The following is a 21,034-nucleotide window of genomic DNA, read 5'->3' on the forward strand; positions in this document are numbered from 1 at the left end:
TATAGACAAAAGTACAGCTAAAAACAAGGAGCTCAACGGGTAAACAAAAACATAAGACTACTATGTACAGGCAAAAACAGATATAGATATACATATAGATATACCCTGTTGTCCATAAAGTTAGAATAATTTTGACACATTCCTCTTTTTATTCCTATTTATACACATTTCACTGCAATGTTTCGAGAAGATACACTTTATCATTCAAGAATAAATCAAATTGTCACATTAATTTCACAAGAAGATGTAAAATATTATAATCCAACTCGGGTAACAGGGTAGATAAACAACTGCAACATTTGTAAACAGAATAAAAATAGGCGATGGTGCAGTGGATGCTGATATATGTATTATTAATATGGTTATGTAGCAGGTTGTGTGATGTACATGAGGTAGGTGGATATGGCAGTATATACAGTAAATTGTGTATGAGTGATATAATTTATATATTTAAAGACAGTAAATTGTGTATGAGTGATATAATTTATATATTTAAAGAACAAAAACAGTGAGTAAACAGAGAGAATAAAGTGTATTTTGATACCTTAAGTACATTTTTCTGACAATACTTATTTAACTTAATTTAACTTCAACTTAATTAATTAATTCAAGTTTAAACTAATCTAAATAATTCAAATAGACACTAGTACATATGCACTGTACATTCAGTGAAGACATGTTACATAGATAGATATCTGCCAGCCTATTATCATAAATCCAGATAAGAGTTTACTTGATAACAGCAATTGACCTTTTCCTTCATTTAGTCCACTCTACATCACAGCTGAATACTGAGAGGAGCTTACAGGCAACTATAAAGACACACAAGATAGACAGATAGACAGATAGACAGATAGATAGATAGATAGATAGATAGATAGATAGATAGACATCCAGTAGCAGCATGCAAACATACATTTAACCAACCTATAATACAGTATCCATACGTTCAAATCACAGATAAATTAAACATCGTTTACTTTGTAGCCGAATTAAACATTTGCAGAGAAAATAAACATATGCATAGGGTTTAAATATGTTCAGAGGAATTTAAAATGTATGGAGGAGTTAAACTGGATGTGCAGGAGAATCAAACATTTGCATAGAAAAAGAATATATAGCTGTGTTAAGAAGTTAACCTGTGCTAAACAAAGAATATACCAAAAATAGAAAGTGACTATAGACATAAAAATGTTTCATACAAATATCATCATAAAAACACGATCTAGTTTATATTTGTGTAAACGAACATTCCCACTTCTCCGTGTCCCTGTTATCCCCACCAGAGGAGTCCGGTATCGTGGGAGGAGTTTGCGCTGGGACCCACAAAACTTTTGCGTGTGCGCGTGTTGTCGACGCCACGCCTTCTGTGCGTTTTTTCCTTCGGCGCGTTGATTTCATACCAAACTCATAGTTGGCATTCCGCCTTTTTTCTGTCAAACGCGATTATTATTTTTTTGTTGTTTCGCCGAGGAAAACACTCGCTATTCGAGAGAGAGAGCTCGTAAGAAACTAAAGCGGCACGGAGAAGAGAGTGAGCGCGGTGTGCGGCGGCTCTTAACAGCGGGGCAGGAAAGCCATTGTGAGGTGAGTGAGCCCTCTCTGATACTTCTTTGTTGTGTGTGCAGCAACTTTCAGGCTGCAGCGGCAGCAGCTGCTCCGCTTTCGTGTGTGCTCGAAGTTTTGGGATATTTGACATATTTCGCATTTTCCCGCTGCCACTTTGCTGATTCAGACACTCGTGTGTTTAACAGGGTGTTCCTGTTTTAATCACTCACCCCTCCGTTGCTGTATTTACTGGGACTTTTCTCTTTTTTTTAGGCGTCTCTCGGACTTAGTGTGGAGTTTGTTGAAGGTATTATTAGCCCCGCGAGCTAACAAACTAGCATGCCAGCTCGAGCGTGTTATCGGTTGCTTGTGTGTACTACATCCACTTAAATATATAAAACAACACTCCTCTGACGCTTTAAAGTTGTTGTGCGTGGTTTCAACAACTTTTAGGCGTAGTTAAATGTAAGTTTGTCACCCTAACTTTGGCTCACAGGCGGATTTTTGCCAACTCACAGTTGGCTAAACAGCTTCCAACGGCTGAACGTGATTTCATTTTTTTTCTCCTCCTCTTCATGCTCGCAGATGGGATTCATTTCTCGGTATTGTGAAAGTGTCACCAACATGTGAGACTGGTCCTACTGGTTCAACAGAAGTCACAGGAGAAATAACACCTTTGTTAGTCTCTCCCATCCCTTACAGAAACTGCTCTTTGTAGATATATATATGTTGTTTTTAAAGTTCATTTCGAGTGATCGACCCTGGTCGTTAAGACCAACAACCCTGTCTGTAGTGTTTGTAGTAGCCTGCAGTTCAAATCAAGCACTGTGATGAAATCTATCTAGGTTAATCATAATGTCACCGCTGTTCCCAGAAGGCAGCTCGTAATGTGCATGTGTCTTGACAGTGTTTGCTGAGCTCATAGCTTTATTTAGCTCGATGCTCCACTGGCTCCTCACTTGCACTAAACACTGACCTTTTGGCCACTGGGAGCTGTACTAACACTAGGTGACTGTGTTAGGTACGCTTGTAGAAATCAATGTGATCCGGTATAACCTCTCTACAAAGCTTAGAAATGTTTTTGTTCTTTGTTGGTTTGTGAATGGCCAACATATTAGAAACACCTGTGCTCCAAGCTACAACCTCAACACTAAACATCATAGTTTAAGGTCCAGTGTGTAAGATTTAGCACTGTAACAGCTGCATTGTAACAACACCCTCGCCTTGAAAACCCCTGTCTAGTCAGTATTAAGTTTGTCTCTTCTGGGCTACTGTAGAAACAGTGTTTCAACATGGTGGCCTCCATGGAAGAGGACCCCCTCCCGCTAAAGGATAGTTTAGTAACAAAAAGATTATTTTACATGCATGAAAATATAGTTATGAATGTTATATTCTACAGTATTCTGAAAATGGAAGTCCCCAGTATTACACACTGGACCTTGTTAGAATTAATACCTCGTGCTGGGTTGTGCAAGTGTTTCTAATGAAGTGGCCCAGTGGGTGGACATCTTTACATGCGTAATATCTGATATTTGCGTCACCATTATTCTGGAAAATGATAAAGCTGTGATGCATCAGTTGTTTTCCCCAAATCTTAGTCAGATCACATACAAGTAACCTGACTACTTTATATAGGACATTAGAGTACAATCCAATAGATCAGCCACAAACTTTATATTAATGAAACTGACTGTTAGTTTGTGTAGAAAAACATATTATTGCAGTGAAGTGTTTGTCTAATGTTTAACCACTCAAAGCACCTCTATATATAATGCAGTCCTTTAAAACAACACTGCAAACTAAAACCTCAGTAAAAAAACATTTAGATACAACTGTGAGTCAATTAAAAACCTGAACATTATCTTTGTAAAGGTAGAATCTGTGGTGGAGCTGTTTTTTTGAATTGCATTAGATCTGACAGATGAGCCTAAAAAGTGTCCACTGAGCGTACAGTACTACACTATTTACTGTCAATAAGATAATCCTGTGTTGATCCCTTTAGAGAGGGAATTCGGATGTTCTTGCAGCCCAAGGACAAAATAATGTATATCATTTGCATCGAGTTCACTGAAGTGACTTAATCAAAGTTAAAAGGATTTATAAATGAGCATATAATATGTTATCGCATAAAATTAGGTCATATTTTACAATCTTTACAATCTTAATTTCAGGCTTTTTATAAGCCTGGAAAGGTAAAAGCATGTAGTGTCAAAAGTTAGAGGATGTAAACATAATTAAATCATCCTGTAATCCATCAGATTTACCCGTCCGTTTGGGAACCACTGTTAGCAAGTAACTTTATGTTTAGGGTCAATTACATCCCAGAGAAGTTTAACTCAAGCTGTTCATTCTAATATTATTAGAAAAGTTGTGAGGTCTCACAATAATTTTTTATGGTTGTCGAGCCGCTAAAAAAAAACCTATGGTGTCTCGAGGACCTCAAACACAACACTGAGGTTACTCAAATCCAGTCAGGACAAACACACGTCTTCCCAGTTGTTGATTTCTCACCCAGTAAAACTTTTAAAGACTGTTTCGTCTCACCCCCGTGTTCTCTCAGGCTCTGCTCTTTTCCTAACCATCTCACCAGGGCCTGCCTGATCTCTATGGCAACAGCACAGTCCGTCCGCAGTGATTGAAAGTGGGAAGGCCCTCTGCAGAGTGTGTCCAATAAGCCCACCACAGCAGGAAAAGCTCTGCGACCACACTGATCCTCTGTGGTTCCTCTGTGGCAGGGACCATGTTAGCCACACTCTGGAAAACATTACACACCAAGCAGCATTCATGTTGCATGTGTGTGCCTGTGTTTGAGGAGACTTGGAGCATCCTCAACAATAACAAAAGAATGTGTAATTTCCTCGTGTGGCCCATGCAGGCTAAGTTGCAGGCTTCTGGGAAGTTCATATGGTTCAAGTACTGCCTTTTAAAACTAGCTTCTCTAGGACAATTAGCTAAGTAAAATAAATATCTATTATCTTCCATCCTCTGGTGTAACCTTAATAGAATGGTATTGATTGACCATGGCCAGTGTCTTTATAAATTTACAAGCTCTTAATGTTTTGCCATTTTTCTTGTCTAGTCTTTAACCCTGAATGCCAGGGCTATTAATACACCCTGTACCCATGGAACTGTAAATCTGATCTCGCTCATGAAGTGGAGACATTTGGAGTCCAAGACATCTGTTACCGTTCTTGGCAACCGCAGAGTTAATCCTGGTCTATTTGCCACAATGTGTGTGATGTAGATTAGTGCAAAGAAGTGCAGGGCCACTCTTTTGATTTTTTTTTTCTTGACCTGCCAGTCACTGGGCCTCATTCATGAAACGCACAGATCTTACTTTGGGACCAAGTGCAAAAAAAAAAAAAAAAAAAAACTTGGGGGATTCGCTAAGATCTTGTTATAACAAAAGTTTCTTGGTGATAAAGGTTTTTTTGGGGGGTTTTTTTGAGTGGTCAGCGATGCTAATAGTAAGACCCATCAAGAGTAAAGAAGCTGGAGACCTGACTGAAACAACTTATTGAATATCAAAATAATTGCAGAGGAATTTTTCTGTAAATGGACTAATGAGTAAATGGACTATTAGATTAATTGATAAATTGTTAAAGCTCTATTAATAGGTTGTGTCTCAGTCAGAAAGTCCCTCTCTATCCAGTGGCACATTTGACTTAGAAAGTTAGAGGCTCTAATACTTTGCCTTGATTTTTTTTTTTTTTTTTTTTTTTTTTTTTTTTTTTTGCTTGTAGTTATAAATCAGCTTTTCATAACTTAATCACATGTGTGGTTGATGCTGATACAGCATTCAAGGCTGCGTTGGCATGCTCTCATGCTCTGTGCTGCTTAGAGACGGTTTCTCCGCTTCTCTCACTCCAAAATAACATATTTTAAAAGACGTCCAGTCAGCTAATTGGATTTTGATGTATTCCACTTGCAAAATGAGTTACAGTCAGAGGGGATTTTCATCAATACAAAAGTGTTTTTATTCATAATCAGATGTTGTTTAGATTTTTTTCTCCTTGTTGACAATTTAAAGAAAGAAAATAGATTTCTGAGCTGCTTTTGTTGTAGGCGGCGGTGTGTGCTGGTGTCTTCCAGCTGTTGGTGACCTCAAGATACACACATTTCTCAAACCACAGAAATGTCTTTTGTTTATTATTACCTGCACACAGATTATACACTTTTGGGTTTGTATATGTGGCTTCAATAGATGATTTAAAACTGGGCCGTGTTTTCAAAACATCCAGACGACGGCTGCATTAATTTCTTAAATCCTCGCTGATTGCGATGCCTTTTTGTCTCAATTCATCAGCTGTCAAAACAAATACTGCTCGTTGCTCTCACGTTGCGGTAGATATTTTGGTGTAATGCTTTTTTAATATGGAAGAAAAGCCGCCCTGAAACCCGGGTCGCTGCGGTCTTTAGCATTTGCATTGTTTCTATTTTTGTTGATGCTTCATAATGGAATTTACCTGGATAATTATTGATTTTATTATTGCAAGTAATAACAACCAATCAATGGGATTCTTAAATGTGACGAATAGTACATGAGTGCATGAGCTGTTTTTGTGCCATCCCATCTCCGGAGCCTCGAGGGTTTAGGCTAACATCAGCAGCTCTGTCCTGTTCTTTATTAGTGGAGGATGAAAGTCGACTCTCCCACAGCGTTAATCGAGATAGCACTACTTTTTCCAGACACACCGGCTGAGCCTTTTCTCTTTGTTAAAAGTAAAAACATAATGTTTAAAATTATGAACATATAAACTAACAATATCTTAGTTAGGCAACTAGCTCATAAAATCTGCAAGCCACAGTTGTCATAGCGGCAGCCAAAATCAACAATCGCTGGCTAAACGAGAAGGCTGCTTTGTGTCCTAACTCTTTGTGAAATCAAGGAGCCATTGTTTTAAGATGTACTCAATTTCTTGAGTACATTTGATTAAATCTGACCCCATTATCATTGTGAACTGCAAGAACTGGAAGCTTGACAGGAATAACAATAGCAGTAACTCAGACCAGGACTTAGTCAATGGTGAATTCTTAAAACTGTCCTATTCTATGTGTCCTAGGTGTGTTGTGGCCCGGAGCCGTCATCATTGCGTCGGAGTGGAGTTGCCGTGGCAGCCCTGATGGGGCGCAGGAGGATGGTGGCGATGAAGGACTTGCAGACGGGGCGGACCGTGGATTGGACGGCGACCCCGAGGGAGTGTGGAGTCCAGACATTGAGCAGAGCTTTCAGGAAGCTCTGGCCATCTACCCTCCCTGCGGCAGGAGGAAGATCATACTTTCAGACGAAGGGAAGATGTATGGTGAGGAACCGCAAATTTCTGTCCTAACGTAATGATTGTCATCTATTCGTCAATCCACCCTTTCCGTTCTCCAGTCTCAAATTCAAAGGTCCCTACTATGTTTGAGTGTAAAACATGAAGCAGAGAGGGTAAGAAACAGAAATGTTTTAAGAGATGCCGGATTATTTACACAATAATATCATTCAGATATCATGATCTAATAATAGCAAGGTTCACTGCACAGACTTGTGTCACAGGGTCTCTGCATGACACAGCTTTGCAGGTGCACATGTCATACAGTGTCAGTCCACTTTAATCTATCTAAAGCACTTATTTAGAAGTAGAAGCCTTCAGCATGCGGGGATGCCCTTTTGTTTATAGTATGCCTGACTCACGTTTCACTATAAACTATTTCAAAGCAATCTACAGCATGTTAAGCAACTCTTGTTATAAAGAAACAAGAGTAGTTACTTGTACATACATGTACATGTAGGTGTTTTGGTTCTTAAATTGGGAAGGCGTGCTGTGAAGCAATGCATGATTTAAATTGAGATTTTATGTCATTGTTCTTAATTTGTTCACTTTTCTGTTCACTTCTGGTTGTCCTGGTTTAAACCTGTATAAGTTGGTAGAGCATCCATGTACAAAGCCTCAGCCCTTACCGCAGCGGCCCAGGGTACGAATCTGATCTGCAGCCCTTTGCTGCATGTCATTCCCCATCTGTCTCTCTCCCCCCACATTCCTGTCACTCTTCAGCTGTCTGTAAACAATAAAACCATTACAGAATGCTATAAATGTATTATTTATTTTTATTCCTGTTATGATGTTGTTTATTATCTAACAGACACGGATGCTCCAGATAACCCACTGGGTTACCAGCCATTCTTGTTGAGACCTCTGAGTTTGTGCCCAGGTGATCTGCTTGAGGATATTTTGGGAGAGGGGCTATTTAGCACTGAGGTCAAAGTGCAGCCAGCACTGACATGGTCAATCTATAGAGCAGGTTGACATTTTAGGTCAGGTCAGGTTAGCATATAAACAAGTTGCTTGATTGCTTATTCTCCTGGGGATTAATTACTTAAAGACGGGTTCATATTGGTCTATGGTGGGACTGCATAAATGTTGTAATATTCATTTTTATTAGGATCTGTTCAGGGTTCTGTCTGACAGCTGAGCTTTGATGTATTTTGACTGTTTCTTTCTACCTTATTGAAGGCCTTGGCTTGCAACCAACATTCCCAGGAATCTTTTTTTCTTTTTTCTTTCTGGCTGAGGGGTTGCATTCCCGTCTGCGGTAGCCCGTGTCATGCATTCGTGCATGTGTGAGTGTGTGTTGTGAGGGGAAACGGGATACGTGATCCCATGTGACAGAAAGGGAAAGTTTGTTTCAACATTGTGGCCTTTTCTCCTTTTGTGGAAGTGTGGGCTCACTGTGTTGACCACTCGCACTCCATTCTCAATAAACAAGAATAGCGAAACCAGTACACACATTCACACATTAGAAACACTACTCTGACGCTTTGAACAAAAAATATTGCGTGCAGTGAATATAGTTTTTAAATCTGGTCTGTGACTGCTTTTATCCACACTTGAACGGTGTAAAACATGTTAGTGGAGTCTAGACTGGAAGATCGCCAGCGCGTCTTTTACAGATTTAATGAATTAAAGTCAAACAACACGAGGCCAGCTGGTAAATTGGCAGAGCATTTATGAATTACAGTTCATGTCTTCAAGTGGCTCATGTGGATAAATATGGATATCACAGTCAAGCAGTTAAAATTATTTAGTGCTCGTCATTTCACTTAACTGGATCAGTCAAATTCAGAAAAATGGATCACTTGGTGCAGCTGTTAAAATATGACATCCATAATCGGTTAAATCAGTTTACCTGATTGCATGTCCTGCTAAACTAGGCCAGTTGTAATTGAGCTCCAGACTCTATGCCGTCTTTGCTCTTGTCATATGTGACTACTATGATGTCACCCCGGATTATGGTGTCAAGCTTGTATTTCCAAATAAGGATGATCAGCAGCCGGCTGTCTTGCTCTTACACTCACAGGGTGACACAGATAAAACAGAGACTACTTGTTTTTAAATGATATTTTAGTATCATGTAGGTACGAGTTTGTTGAAACAGTGCCAGGGAGTTTTAACACTTGGGGCATTTTCAACTTGATACGTTTGTGGTGCTTTTGCATTTCTTTGCATTATATCCTAAAGGATCAAATCAAATCAATTTTATTTGTATAGCCCAAAGTCACAAAGTACATTTGCCTCGGAGGGCTTTACAATCTGTACAGGGAGTGACACCCAAAACATTAACTATGACATTACTATGGAAACTGCAGGAGAGTCTAATGACAAACTGTCCCAGCTTGTTGCAACATGGCTAATGCTTTAAATATACCTGAAATCGAAGATTATGATTATGTTTCTAAATATATTTATGGAGCTATTTCTTTTAATATATAATCTCTGTACCACAGAAGATGGGTGATTTATCAGATGCATTTATTTTTTTATTTTTTTTGCAAGGTGCTGTTTTTGTACGCACAGCAGAAAATGAGGCAGGTATAGCTGCACCAGATACATTTCATTTAATTTAAAAACTGTACTAGTGTTGGTAATTTTAATAAACTAAAAGTTAAAAAAGGTACAGAAATGTCTTTTTTGTATCGAAAAAATATCGAACCGTGCCACTAATGTATCGTACCGAACCGTGCATTTTGTGTATCGTTGCACCCCAATGTATCGTACCGAACCGTGCATTTTGTGTATCGTTGCACCCCTAATACTCAAATGTTGGTTATAATGAAAACATTCCAATCACTCTGAATTACACATATTACTTTACTTAAGTTAACATATTATTCATCATGACCGATGATCTTGATCCGATGTACGACTCCCAAAACTTCTCTCAGAAGCTGAATTTTCACCTCTGTATCTGCTGTAGCTCTCTTAACTTTTTAAGTTCGAGGAAATATGATAATACCCTTTATTGTTTAGTTTACAATAGGAGACTTTATTTACAGATGAGACTAACTGAAGTTGGGTCAAAGACGGGCTCATCCACATTGTCAAAACATCTTCACACCTATCTGTGAGCTCAGACTTCACTGGTCCTAAATGAAATATACCTGTTGCATACATGTTTGCAAAACAATTTGCCAATTCTGTCCTCTGTTGGATTTAATTTTGTTATTCCCCACTATATTTAATTGTGTAGCTCCATTAAAACAATGACCAAATAAAGTTACATTCAGGTTTGTGTAGTTTTGTTGTCTTAATGGCTCGCTCTCTGTATCCGTACACTGTCTGTTTCTCTTTATCTCTTTTTTTGATGATCTCATCTCTAATTTAAACTTGGAAGCGATCGAGTAAACGCTTGATTCATGTGGCAGATGAGGGGAGAAAAGGAGAGTTTCATTTACATGAAGTTTTCTTGTTTTTTAGACAAAGCTAGTTTCTTGCAAAAGTACTTTATCCCGCAGCGTGGAGACATAAATCATCTTCCCGTGTGTGTTTTGTCCTTGCGTCAAGGTGTAAATCACACACATGAAAACAAATGGAACATGACTTGGGATTAAAAAAAAAACGTTTGGCCTTATGTGGAATAGTGGTAGGCTGCAGGAAAGTGCATGTGTCCTGTTTTGGGAATTGAAGCAGACTACTTGGGTCTGAGTCAGCCCCTTCTGTTGATTTTGGGGAATTCTCTGTTCTGGTAACTCCACAGAGCTGATGTGAGTCAGCCTGATGTGACCTAAGTTTCTACAGCATCGCACCACTTCCCAGAAAGAAAGAGATGGTGATGATGTTAGTGCATGTGTATATAGTGCATGTATGTTACAGCTGTGTAATCGGTTTGCAAGGCCTCTTTTGGTCTTTGTCTTCACTAATTCAAACATCTGCAGCGGGGTGAAAAGTCAGTTGCTCACCATTTACGATTAGAGACAAGCAGATCATCAGGTGTGGTTTGGAGCCGAGGGAGGCAGAGGCAGAAAGAGCTGACTGTGCATTCTGTAGTGACCACAGTTTGGTAGTTAACTATACGATGACCTCTCCGCTTTTTTCTCCCCCCATTCCCACCGCTTGTCCGTCTACTTTTGGAGCTCCGCCGTCGAGCGAGGTTGAGTCTGACTCTAAATTAACAATGCTGTCCTTTTTTTAATGAGAGTATCATGCAACCACAGGATTTGAAAGCTTAACAGTCCGTGTAAGTGTATGTGTGTGAGTGGGGGGGGAAGCTGGTGTGGGAATCCAGAAGTGGAGCCTCATCATCTTCTCACATACACTCTAAAAGTGCAGTCACATTTAACTTTCATGTTTAATTTCAGATGCATTCCGAGTGTGGAAAAAGTATCCACATGTACAGTATCTTCTTCTTTTGCTTCATACCAAAGTTTGATTGATGAATCTAATACAACCTGAACACAATTTTGACCAGTAGGTGTGTTACTTAAAATTAGGCCATGAGTTTGTACTGATTAATTGTGGTTTAATGTTCATATCTTATGTCATCATGCTGTCAGCATTGCCTTTTAGGTTCATATTTGTTTCATTGCACGAATGAGACTGGTTGCAGCAGTGGTTAGAGTAGTGTAATCGAAAACATGCAGGCTTATTTGTGAGCGCACCCCCGCACAAAAACCAAGACAGCCCAGGATGCACGCCAACGCAGTAATACATCAACATACAACAACATGTAATTCAACAACAGGCGTCAATAAATTTGGTGCAAACTTTTCTGTCGACTAAAAGTTTTTTTTGTTTTTTTTCAGTTCAGGTTATAGCAATCAGTGTCTTACTTTCTGATACCATCACAACACATGCTGTTTTGTGTCTAACAATGGTGTTATAATGGGAGGAAATGTTGTTTTTCTGTGGAAGTCTTGGATGTATTAAGAAGAAATGGATACTGGTTTCAAACATTTTATCTCATTCTGATTCACTGGGTGCATGCACTGAAAATACCTCAGTCTTCTCCATCCAACATGATTTTTGCACCTGTAGAGCCGGCTACCTTCCTCTTAACTTCCCACACATAAATGAGATAAAATCATTTGATAATGTGCCATCATACCCTTTAAAACTAATATCGGACCGAATGGATCAAATTCTGACGGTTTAAAAAGAGTAATTTCACTATGCTTTTCATGTGTTTCAGTATTTAACAGTCACTCATTTCACTGTAAATGTGTATGACAAAACCGCTTTTTGATGTGTGCTCCGTTGTGGGGGCTGGTTTAAGTGCTCTCTTCTGATTTTATAAATTCCTCTATCTCCCCAATTTTAGGTCGAAATGAACTGATAGCTCGCTATATCAAGTTACGAACGGGGAAGACGCGCACACGCAAACAGGTAAGCACAGACCGTAATGATGACTACAGCAGTTACATGTTTGTGTAAAAGTATTTGCGGGACGCAGCTTACCTACCTCCTGATATGTTTTGCTGTAATTTACCCAGTCACCTTCTTCAACTGGTTATCTGGGCCATGGCTTTTTAAAATTGCTAAATCCTCCTGTGAATGTGTGTTTTTTTTCATTGGGGTAACTTGGCCCTATAGGTGTCTAGTCACATTCAGGTTCTGGCACGTAAGAGGGTACGAGAATACCAGACCAGCATCAAGGTGGGTGCCCACTGAATCGACTCTCCCTTCCCTCTGTAGTCATACCCCCTCTTCTTTTCCTTTTTCCTCCCATCCTCTTCCCTCCATCCTATCTTTCGTCAGGTCTCTAGTCATCTGCAAGTCTTGGCCAAGAGAAAGTCTCGTGAGATTCAGTCTAAGCTCAAGGTACACACGCTCACTGACTTTACCATGCTAGCTGCTTCGCTCCGCATGTGACCCGAATCCAACTTAACCCATTGAATCACCGTAGATGTATTTGTCAGAGCTTAAGAGCAGGTTTATGCTTCTCTGTTGGAGTCTTACTGTGCATAACGAGAGGAGTCCTCCTATCATCAAAAATATATGCCATGGTCACAGGGACAACGTGGGGCCTGCAAGAACTGTTGTGATAAAGCATGGCACATCAGTTTAATGCTTTAGTGATGCCTTGATTCCTGTATAGTCATCTAAGGCAGGCTCACCTCAAAAGAGAAGATTAAATCCTGCTTACAAATAGTTATGTACGTCATTTGTATTGCCATCATTAGTGCTCTGAGATAGTGTTATTTAAAAGCTGCGGGAACGTGCAATGGCAGGCTCATGCTCTGCAAAACATTCAATTTAATGCTTCTAAAGGTCTCACTAGTTTGCTTTCTGTCTGTATTTGATGTTGTCAGCGTAAAAGCTAGATGTTTTGAATGTGTTTGTGTAATATAATGTGGGAAAGAGTTTTTTTGTTAAACATGCATGGAAATAATGTTGATCTACTTAGTTAAGTTCAAGAGGCCGGTAGTTTTAGACAGATTACTGCATGAGATCCAGAAATCATCTTTGCTGACCTAAGTGCATGGCCGCAGTAATTTCCATGAATGCTTACATACACACGGACATGCAGGGAGTGTTTTAATGTGTCCATATGACGAATTTCAGATTTCTCTTTTTAAATCACTTCTGATCTCCACGTTCTCTCCTTTTTTTTAAATATCTTTTCTGTTTAAGCAGTTTTCTTGTGGTTTTACCATGTCCTGTGATAAAAGTTCTTTGTGACATGCACCAAAGGCGTTTCACTTGCTGCTCTCTAATACACACATCTGGGGAGTGTAATTTGTTCAGATCCATGCCAGTTTATTTCCTTGTATAAACGTCAGCACGCAGAGCTTTAAAACGGCACAGATTAATACGATGTAACTTGTCCTGTGAATGAAAGATGCATTTTTTTTGTAGCTTAGCGTGACTGAGTTTGACAAGGTAGGTTCGGCAGTGCCTGACAGTGAATTTGTGACCTGCTTTTACTTTGAATGTACTGAAGTTAATCAATAATGTGTCTTCTTTGCCATAGGCCATGAACTTGGTAAGTTTTGGTTATACTACAGTTTTCTGCTTCAGGCTTTTGTGCTTTGTGGTTGGCATCACATTACTTGCTAGTCCACAATGCAGTTCTCCTGCCAGACTCAAAAATCCTGCTCATTACTCTTTTGTTTTTAGTGGCTTTAGTCAAATGCTGGTGATGGCTCCAGATAGCTCTCCTAGCCTGCTAGCTTGGTGCGCCTCCTGCTTTGGCATCCCTCTATATTTGCTTTGCACTCTGTCCTGTCTTCCCTCATAGTTACTGCATCATGCTGAAGTACTGTATAATATGTTGGCTGGCTTGCTCTCTAAACTGGCCTTGGAGGTTGGCTGACTCTGGAACATTTACTTCAATTTTACCGGACTACTTTTAACGATGGAAGATTATCATCGTGTATTACTTTTGTCTCTCCCATTCAGGACCAGGTATCCAAAGACAAGGCGCTGCAGACGGTAGCCAACCTCTCATCAGCTCAGATTGTGTCTGCTAGTGTAATGAAATCCCAGACTCCGTTCCCTCCACCAGTCAGAGTGAGACACAGACATGCACACAGACATCTGTTCTATTCGACCCTCTGGGTAAAAGTCTGAGTAATACTATCTGTTTCCCCTTCTTTTTCTTTTGTTTAGTTTTGGCCCGGCCCTATGCCAGGACAGCCTGGACATTCTCAGGAGTGAGTATAACTGGCAATTTGTTTGTTTAAAATTGGAGATAGTCCTATGCTCGAGCTGGTACAGTTGCTCATTATTTTACCTCTTCTTTCTCTTTACAGCATCAAACCCTTTGCACAGCCACCGTACACTACACTACCAGCCCCTGTCCCTGCACCTATCAGTAAGCGTGAACACAAACTCACCGATTTGAGTAATTCAGTTGTTATTATCGTTATTATTATGCTAATTGTGTTTTTCTGGTTTACATGAATGGCAGGTTATGAACCCCTGCCTCCCCCACGTCCCGCAGCTATAGCAGCTCCCGTATGGCAAGACAGAACCATCGCCTCAGCAAAACTACGGCTACTGGAGTATTCTGCTTTCCTGGAGACACAGAGGGACAGAGAGACGGTACAGGCATCCAGACATTTCATGAAACAATATAAAAATGTATCATTCCTGTCTTTCTCATCAAGTCTCCTTTCCTTCCAATAGTATAAACACCTTTTCGTGCACATTGGCCCATCAAACCCAGGCTATAACGACCCAGTGTTGGAGTCCATAGATGTGAGGCAGATTTACGACAAGTTCTCTGAGAAGAAAGGAGGCCTGAAGGAGCTTTATGAAAAAGGGCCGCACAACGCATTCTTCCTCGTGAAGTTCTGGGTCAGTACACAAAAACAGTGTTACCACCGATGAGACGAAAACATGACGTCAGTGAAGTTTAGGATTTGGAGCTCCCTTTACAGTTTGCTGTTATAACCTGCTACACCACACGGGGGAGGCAAAGTCAATGTGATGCTGGAGCGTGGGCGTTTACACAGGAAATTACTTCCTCATTGGTAGTTGCTTGTTAAACAGGTCTTGTAAATGAACAAGCCATTCAGTCCCATTCAGTGTTACTCATCATAACACATTGTTTACATCCTTGATGTCTAATGAACGTCTCAAAAGTATTTCCTTCCTCATAAAACATCTGAAAAGCAGAGGTTTTTAGGATTTTAAATCCTGCGTTGTACATTGACCCCCCCTTTCTTGGCACATTGCAGCATATCTCCACCTGATCAGTGGAACAGTGTGAAATCTGTCTAACACACAGTCCTGCCCAGCAGCAAGTACTCATGCTTGCATGTGACAAGCTGTACAGACACCCATCTGTAGAGAAACGGTTCCATAGCGCCACATAATGTAAAAAACTTTAAACTTTAACTGCATATTTTGGTAGATAAAATGGCAAGAAATGCACCACAACTCTTGTTTATGTTGCTCAGAGCATGTGCTGAGACTTACTGATGTGAAGTCTCAGGGGAAAGTTATGGAATTCTTGCCCGAGGAGACACAGATATGTGCTGAAATACACACTACACACTTGAAATACACACCTCTGACTTTCCTCTCTCTCCCACGGTGCATCGTTTTGTGCTTGTTGTAGGCGGACCTGAGCAGTGACATCGAGGAGGGTTCCGGTGTGTTCTATGGAGTGAGCAGCCAGTACAGTGGAACAGAAAACATCACCATCAGTGTCTCAACAAAGGTCTGCTCCTTTGGCAAACAGGTGGTCGAGAAGGTCGAGGTGAGAAGATGAATCCTCTTTTTGGTACCTGCTTTAAAGGGAGTCATGTCAGGGTTAACATGCGGTTTAATTGCGTGTGTGATTTCCTCCCATTCAGACTGAATATGCACATATGGAAGGAGGGAAGTACGTGTTCCGCATCCATCGTTCGCCCATGTGTGAATACATGATCAACTTCATCCACAAGCTCAAACACCTGCCAGAGAAATACATGATGAACAGCGTACTGGAGAACTTTACCATCCTCCAGGTATGTGCTATTTCCTCCATCTGTATCCCTGTGCTGGGGTTTGTTTATGTTTTATGACTAAATCCAGACCTCCACAATGTTTTCATCCCTCTCCTTTCTCTCTCACCAGGTGGTGTCCAACAGAGAAACTCAGGAGACTCTGCTGTGCATCGCCTTTGTGTTTGAAGTGTCCACCAGCGAACACGGAGCACAGTACCATGTTTATCGACTAGTTAATGACTAGCAGCGCGTTGCGTGAATGCAGAGACTCTCCACAGACTTTTTGATACATAACAGCGTAAACACTATTTCCAGTTGAAACACACACACACACACACACACACACACAAACCCCACTCCGCTACTCTAAAACACTCACTTGTTTTTAACAGACCAACAGTCACACTGTAGTCACACCTGTTGTTTGTTTAATATGTATGCATTTCCATCAAGCTATGCACACATTTCCCAACAACATCCCATGCCTTAAACACTAAAAAGAAATCCATTTTTTGACCGATTTACAACCAAAAACGTGGTGTTGTTATCAGGAAGTGTTGTGACGTAATAATTCAGTCACCTCTTGCAAACATGTCTCCGTGTACAGCTCAAAATATCACAGTTCACTAACAACATTACTTTTTTTTTTCATTAGAAATTAAACTGACAAACATCAAACCAGCAAAAAGGCTAAACAACATTTTATGAAGTTTTAATATGTGATTCTTTCACAATATACATCATATGAATGAATATGATCATTTCCTGGGGAATTTTCCGAGCATAGGTGTGACTGATGTGAGACGAGTTTGAATATAGGTTGACAAACGAATCATTTAATCAGTGTTAATGTAACTCTGCCACAACGACTATTTCTTCTACAGTTTGTAGTATCTCTGTAAGGTAGGAATTGATTGAGCCTATAATGGTGTCTCCTCTATCACTGCTTTAGTGTGGAATAATGATCTCCAGCTACTTTAATCAAAACTCCAAGGATCACATGACATAAAGTATGAGTGTGCCTCTTCTCAGAATGTAATGCACTACATGTAAAGACGTAAAAGCTGTATTTATATTTGAGAAACTGTCAAAGTGTAAAGAGAGCCATCGTTCTAGGCGCATTTACTGTTTTTTAAAGGTTTCCATTGGTACAGGGTGTGGAGGGATCTCTTGATGAAATCTCAAGGAGGTTTTTTAGGTTTGGCTCACTTGTCTTTCTGAAAACAAAATAGTTCACAGCCAGTTTCAGATTCAGTTCACACTCGGGCGTTAGCAGCAGTTTGAATGAAAGCATTATCTTCACTGTTGATTGACACAATACAAGTGTTTTTACAAAGACTGTGTGAGCTTGCTGCAGTATTTCTACCTCCATGTGAGTTGGGATAAGAATGTGCTTTGGTTCGTAAAGCCTAAACCTGAGGAGCACTGATGTATAGGATGTGTACACTACACTTGTAATGGTACTGTTTATAAGCCAAAACAAGGTAAATACTCATTTTTGTAAAGATGAACTATCTTTTATTTTGTATTTTACCAGCACAGCTAGAAGTGTTACTCTAAACATCATATATGATGGGTGTTTTGGTTGTATCTTTTTTTGATGTATGCAAAATGATGTATGGTACAGACCACACTAAGGTCACCCACAGTGCACTGGGGTAGATTTGTTTTGCCTGATAACACTAGCAAATTATTCAGCTTACACTTGCTTCCCTCCCCCTCTTGTTCTATGTAATGTTTTTGGTTTCTGGTACACGTGGCTACCAGCATTTTTTTTTTTTTATAGTAAATGTTATTTGACTCTATGATGCCCTCTCATGGCAGGATTGTCTTTAACCATGTGGTGGGAGACAAGGATTTGTCTTGATTTTGAAAGTAGGAGCCAACTGGGTCTGTTTTAAAATAACTATATTCACTGTGTGCTCAGCCAAAATTGTTATTCTTTTATTTTTCTCTGTCTGTGTACTCTGGTTGGCTGTGCCTCATCACTCCTTTGGTCAAGTATGCTCAGTGAATTAAATCTGTGCCTTTTTATGCTGAAATAAAATCACATGGTGTTTGCAGAATCATGTATTCATATCAGTCATATTCGTCTTCATAGTAACACTTGACAGTGTGGAAAGGAAATCTTCCTCAGTCAAATCACCTTTAACTGTTTTATACTCTAGTTCAATGAAAATCTATATGTAGTCTCTATTAGGACTGGGTGATGCAGAAGTACCAAACAAAATGCATCATATTCTTGATTCTTAAACTATAAATAAGTTAGAAAGCTGTTAAAGTGTAATCTAAACTAAATGCTCAAACCAGGTCCAAATCTCCACATTTTAGTGCAAAGTATTTGAATTTCACACAATTTGCCCATAAATATGCATTGTGACCTCCCACTACAGGTTGAAAGTCAGTGCTGTAATTGAACTTTGCTGTTGGCTGATCTGGAGGCGACAAATATGGTGGGAGCTTTTCATTACAAATCATCCTGACCCCCCCGACCCTTGACGTTAGTGCTTAGCTGAACTCCACCAGACTTTGTGGGTCCAGCACAGACACAGAGTGTCTGACAGCAGCTGCTCATAACTGGTTTGTTCAGCCTCTCTGAGCCACTACCATTACAACACATTTAACACACACAAACGTGTGAATTCGCCTCAGGTGACTGTCAAAGCTCCAGCGAGTCTCTCCACGATAGCAGTTGCTTATAGCTTAACTCTGATGATCCCAGCAGCTTAATTCTTGCTAAGCAGTGGTCAGTTTGATAAACTGCACAGCCATGAGGTCATGCACCCTGTAGTTACTGTCCTCTTCTGCATTTTTAAAAAAGTTTGCTGAGCGAGAGAGAGAGCTAGCAGAACCTGGGGGTTTATTTAGTTGGGGACAAATGTTTATTCTAGATAAGTTATTGACAAAAGGTGTTTTTCTTTCTGTTGTTTGTCCAGCTGTAGTCCAAATAGGCCTTTTCCACATTTTAAGATGTCACAGTAGAAAATGAATCTCCAGTTCCTATTATTATTATTATTATTATATTATATAATGTAATAATTGTATATTAGAGTATAATATTTTTTTAAATTTTATTTATTTATATATGTATATGTGTATATATATGTATATGTATATATGTATATATATATATATAATTTAAAAAAAAATTCAGAATCAGAAATGTATTTATTTATTTATTTTATTACCCTCACTGAGTAAGTTTCATGCCATGTAGGTTGCGGTTCTCATTTGTCCTGCTAGATGGTGCTGTCACCTCAATTTTACAGAACTTGTTGATCAAGTGGTCATGTACAGGCTTTACCTTCACATAGGCACCCTCACTCCAATCAGTATGCCTCTTTACTTGTTAGACCCACACATACGTGGTCTCATTCATCGTCATATAGTTACATAACCTCATATTCCATCTTTGCACGTGTTTGCACAGTATTCATAAAATCAAACAATCCTATTATTGTTATCTCTACTATTATTTCTTCTACATGTACAGCAGAATACTGCCATGCTTCTTCGGGGCAAAAGCTAACATTTATCAACACCAGAGCTTCTGTTATATTGTCAGTCCAGGTATGCCCTGATATGAATTTAATCTTTAGTCACCTAGACTCTACAGTGTTTGTGTGAATGTTAATCCACCAGAAAACATGTGTTATTCAAGAAAAACATGTGTAACAAAGTGTACACATATATATATATGTGTGTGTGTGTGTGTGTTTGTTGGCAACTTTCCAAAGCATACATACCAAAGTGTAGGTGATAAGAGCAGGATATGATCTACATCAGTGTAGAGTGATAGTGAGAGTGATTGCTTTATTTTAATCCCTTGCTTGGGTTTTTAGGTGATTTCCATTCACTGAGAACTATTTTCCTCTTAACAAAAATGTTGCTCACACTTCCTAAAGTCCTAACTCTAACAGTCAAGGTTATGAACAACCTGGACATCTGTTCACTTCCTCACACTCGGTCTTGTGGCTGTTTTGTCAGCAGACATTAGACAGAACTTTATCTGTCGTCAAAGGCTTATTTACCATGATGACAAAACTGTCTGCAAAGTGGTGACAGTGACACACAACGCCTGGCTGGGTGTGGTCATCGCAGCAGTATGAATATAACTAACATAGTTAACTGATTGTTCATGGTTTTATCTCACTACATTATTATCCTGAGTCATGGATAAACACTGATAGAGATTTAGTTTTTCTAACAATACTTGTGTTCTTTTTTTCTCTCTGATAAACCCTGGTAGGGTTTATCTGTAACCACAATGATACACACACACACACACACACACACACACTCAACATTGATACACGCATGACATCCGTTTATTACTCTGGCAGTGTTGATGAGAAGGGTGTGGTGGGAAAATGTCACCTCCAGAATCGCAGCCAAAACATTCTGGTTATGCACAGTATCACTCTATATACTATATTTTCTCCCTTTTCCCCCCTCTCTGTTCTCTCTCTCTTTTCTTCACCTCATCCATCTTTAATGATTTTTTCTTTGTTTCTTTGCACTCTCCTTGAGTTGATTTTAAGTTTGCTCTTGGCCTGACCTGTCTCATGTCTGTCCTCAACAATTTGCCTAGATCCAAATGAAATAGTAAAAAGTAATCCAGCCTAATAGACCGACTAGACCAGAGGCTGTTCAGAATTTAGTCTGTACTGTGCACATAGCTTCATCAAAATTATGAAAGGATTTCTGTGGCTTTCTTAACATTTAATCCAAAATATTTTATATGCTTTAGTTTTTATATCATTTTTAAGTCTCCTAAAAATTGAATTATTT

General features: G+C 39.5%; 1 protein-coding gene across 1 annotated transcript; it reads left to right on the top strand.

The window, feature by feature from the left end:
* Window positions 1-387: 387 nt before the first annotated feature.
* tead3a (TEA domain family member 3 a) lies at window positions 388-18,309 on the top strand. Its single transcript, XM_027288553.1, has 15 exons — window positions 388-392; window positions 1,287-1,338; window positions 1,822-1,855; window positions 6,612-6,851; window positions 12,127-12,191; window positions 12,399-12,461; window positions 13,780-13,791; window positions 14,208-14,318; window positions 14,418-14,461; window positions 14,561-14,622; window positions 14,710-14,852; window positions 14,937-15,107; window positions 15,874-16,014; window positions 16,112-16,264; window positions 16,374-18,309. Exons 1-15 carry the CDS (start codon window positions 388-390, stop codon window positions 16,485-16,487), a joined length of 1,410 nt encoding a protein of 469 aa, XP_027144354.1. The 3' UTR covers window positions 16,488-18,309.
* Window positions 18,310-21,034: the final 2,725 nt, after the last annotated feature.

The sequence above is a fragment of the Larimichthys crocea genome, chromosome XV, assembly GCF_000972845.2.
Source record: "Larimichthys crocea isolate SSNF chromosome XV, L_crocea_2.0, whole genome shotgun sequence".
NCBI classification, from domain to species: Eukaryota; Metazoa; Chordata; class Actinopteri; family Sciaenidae; genus Larimichthys; species Larimichthys crocea.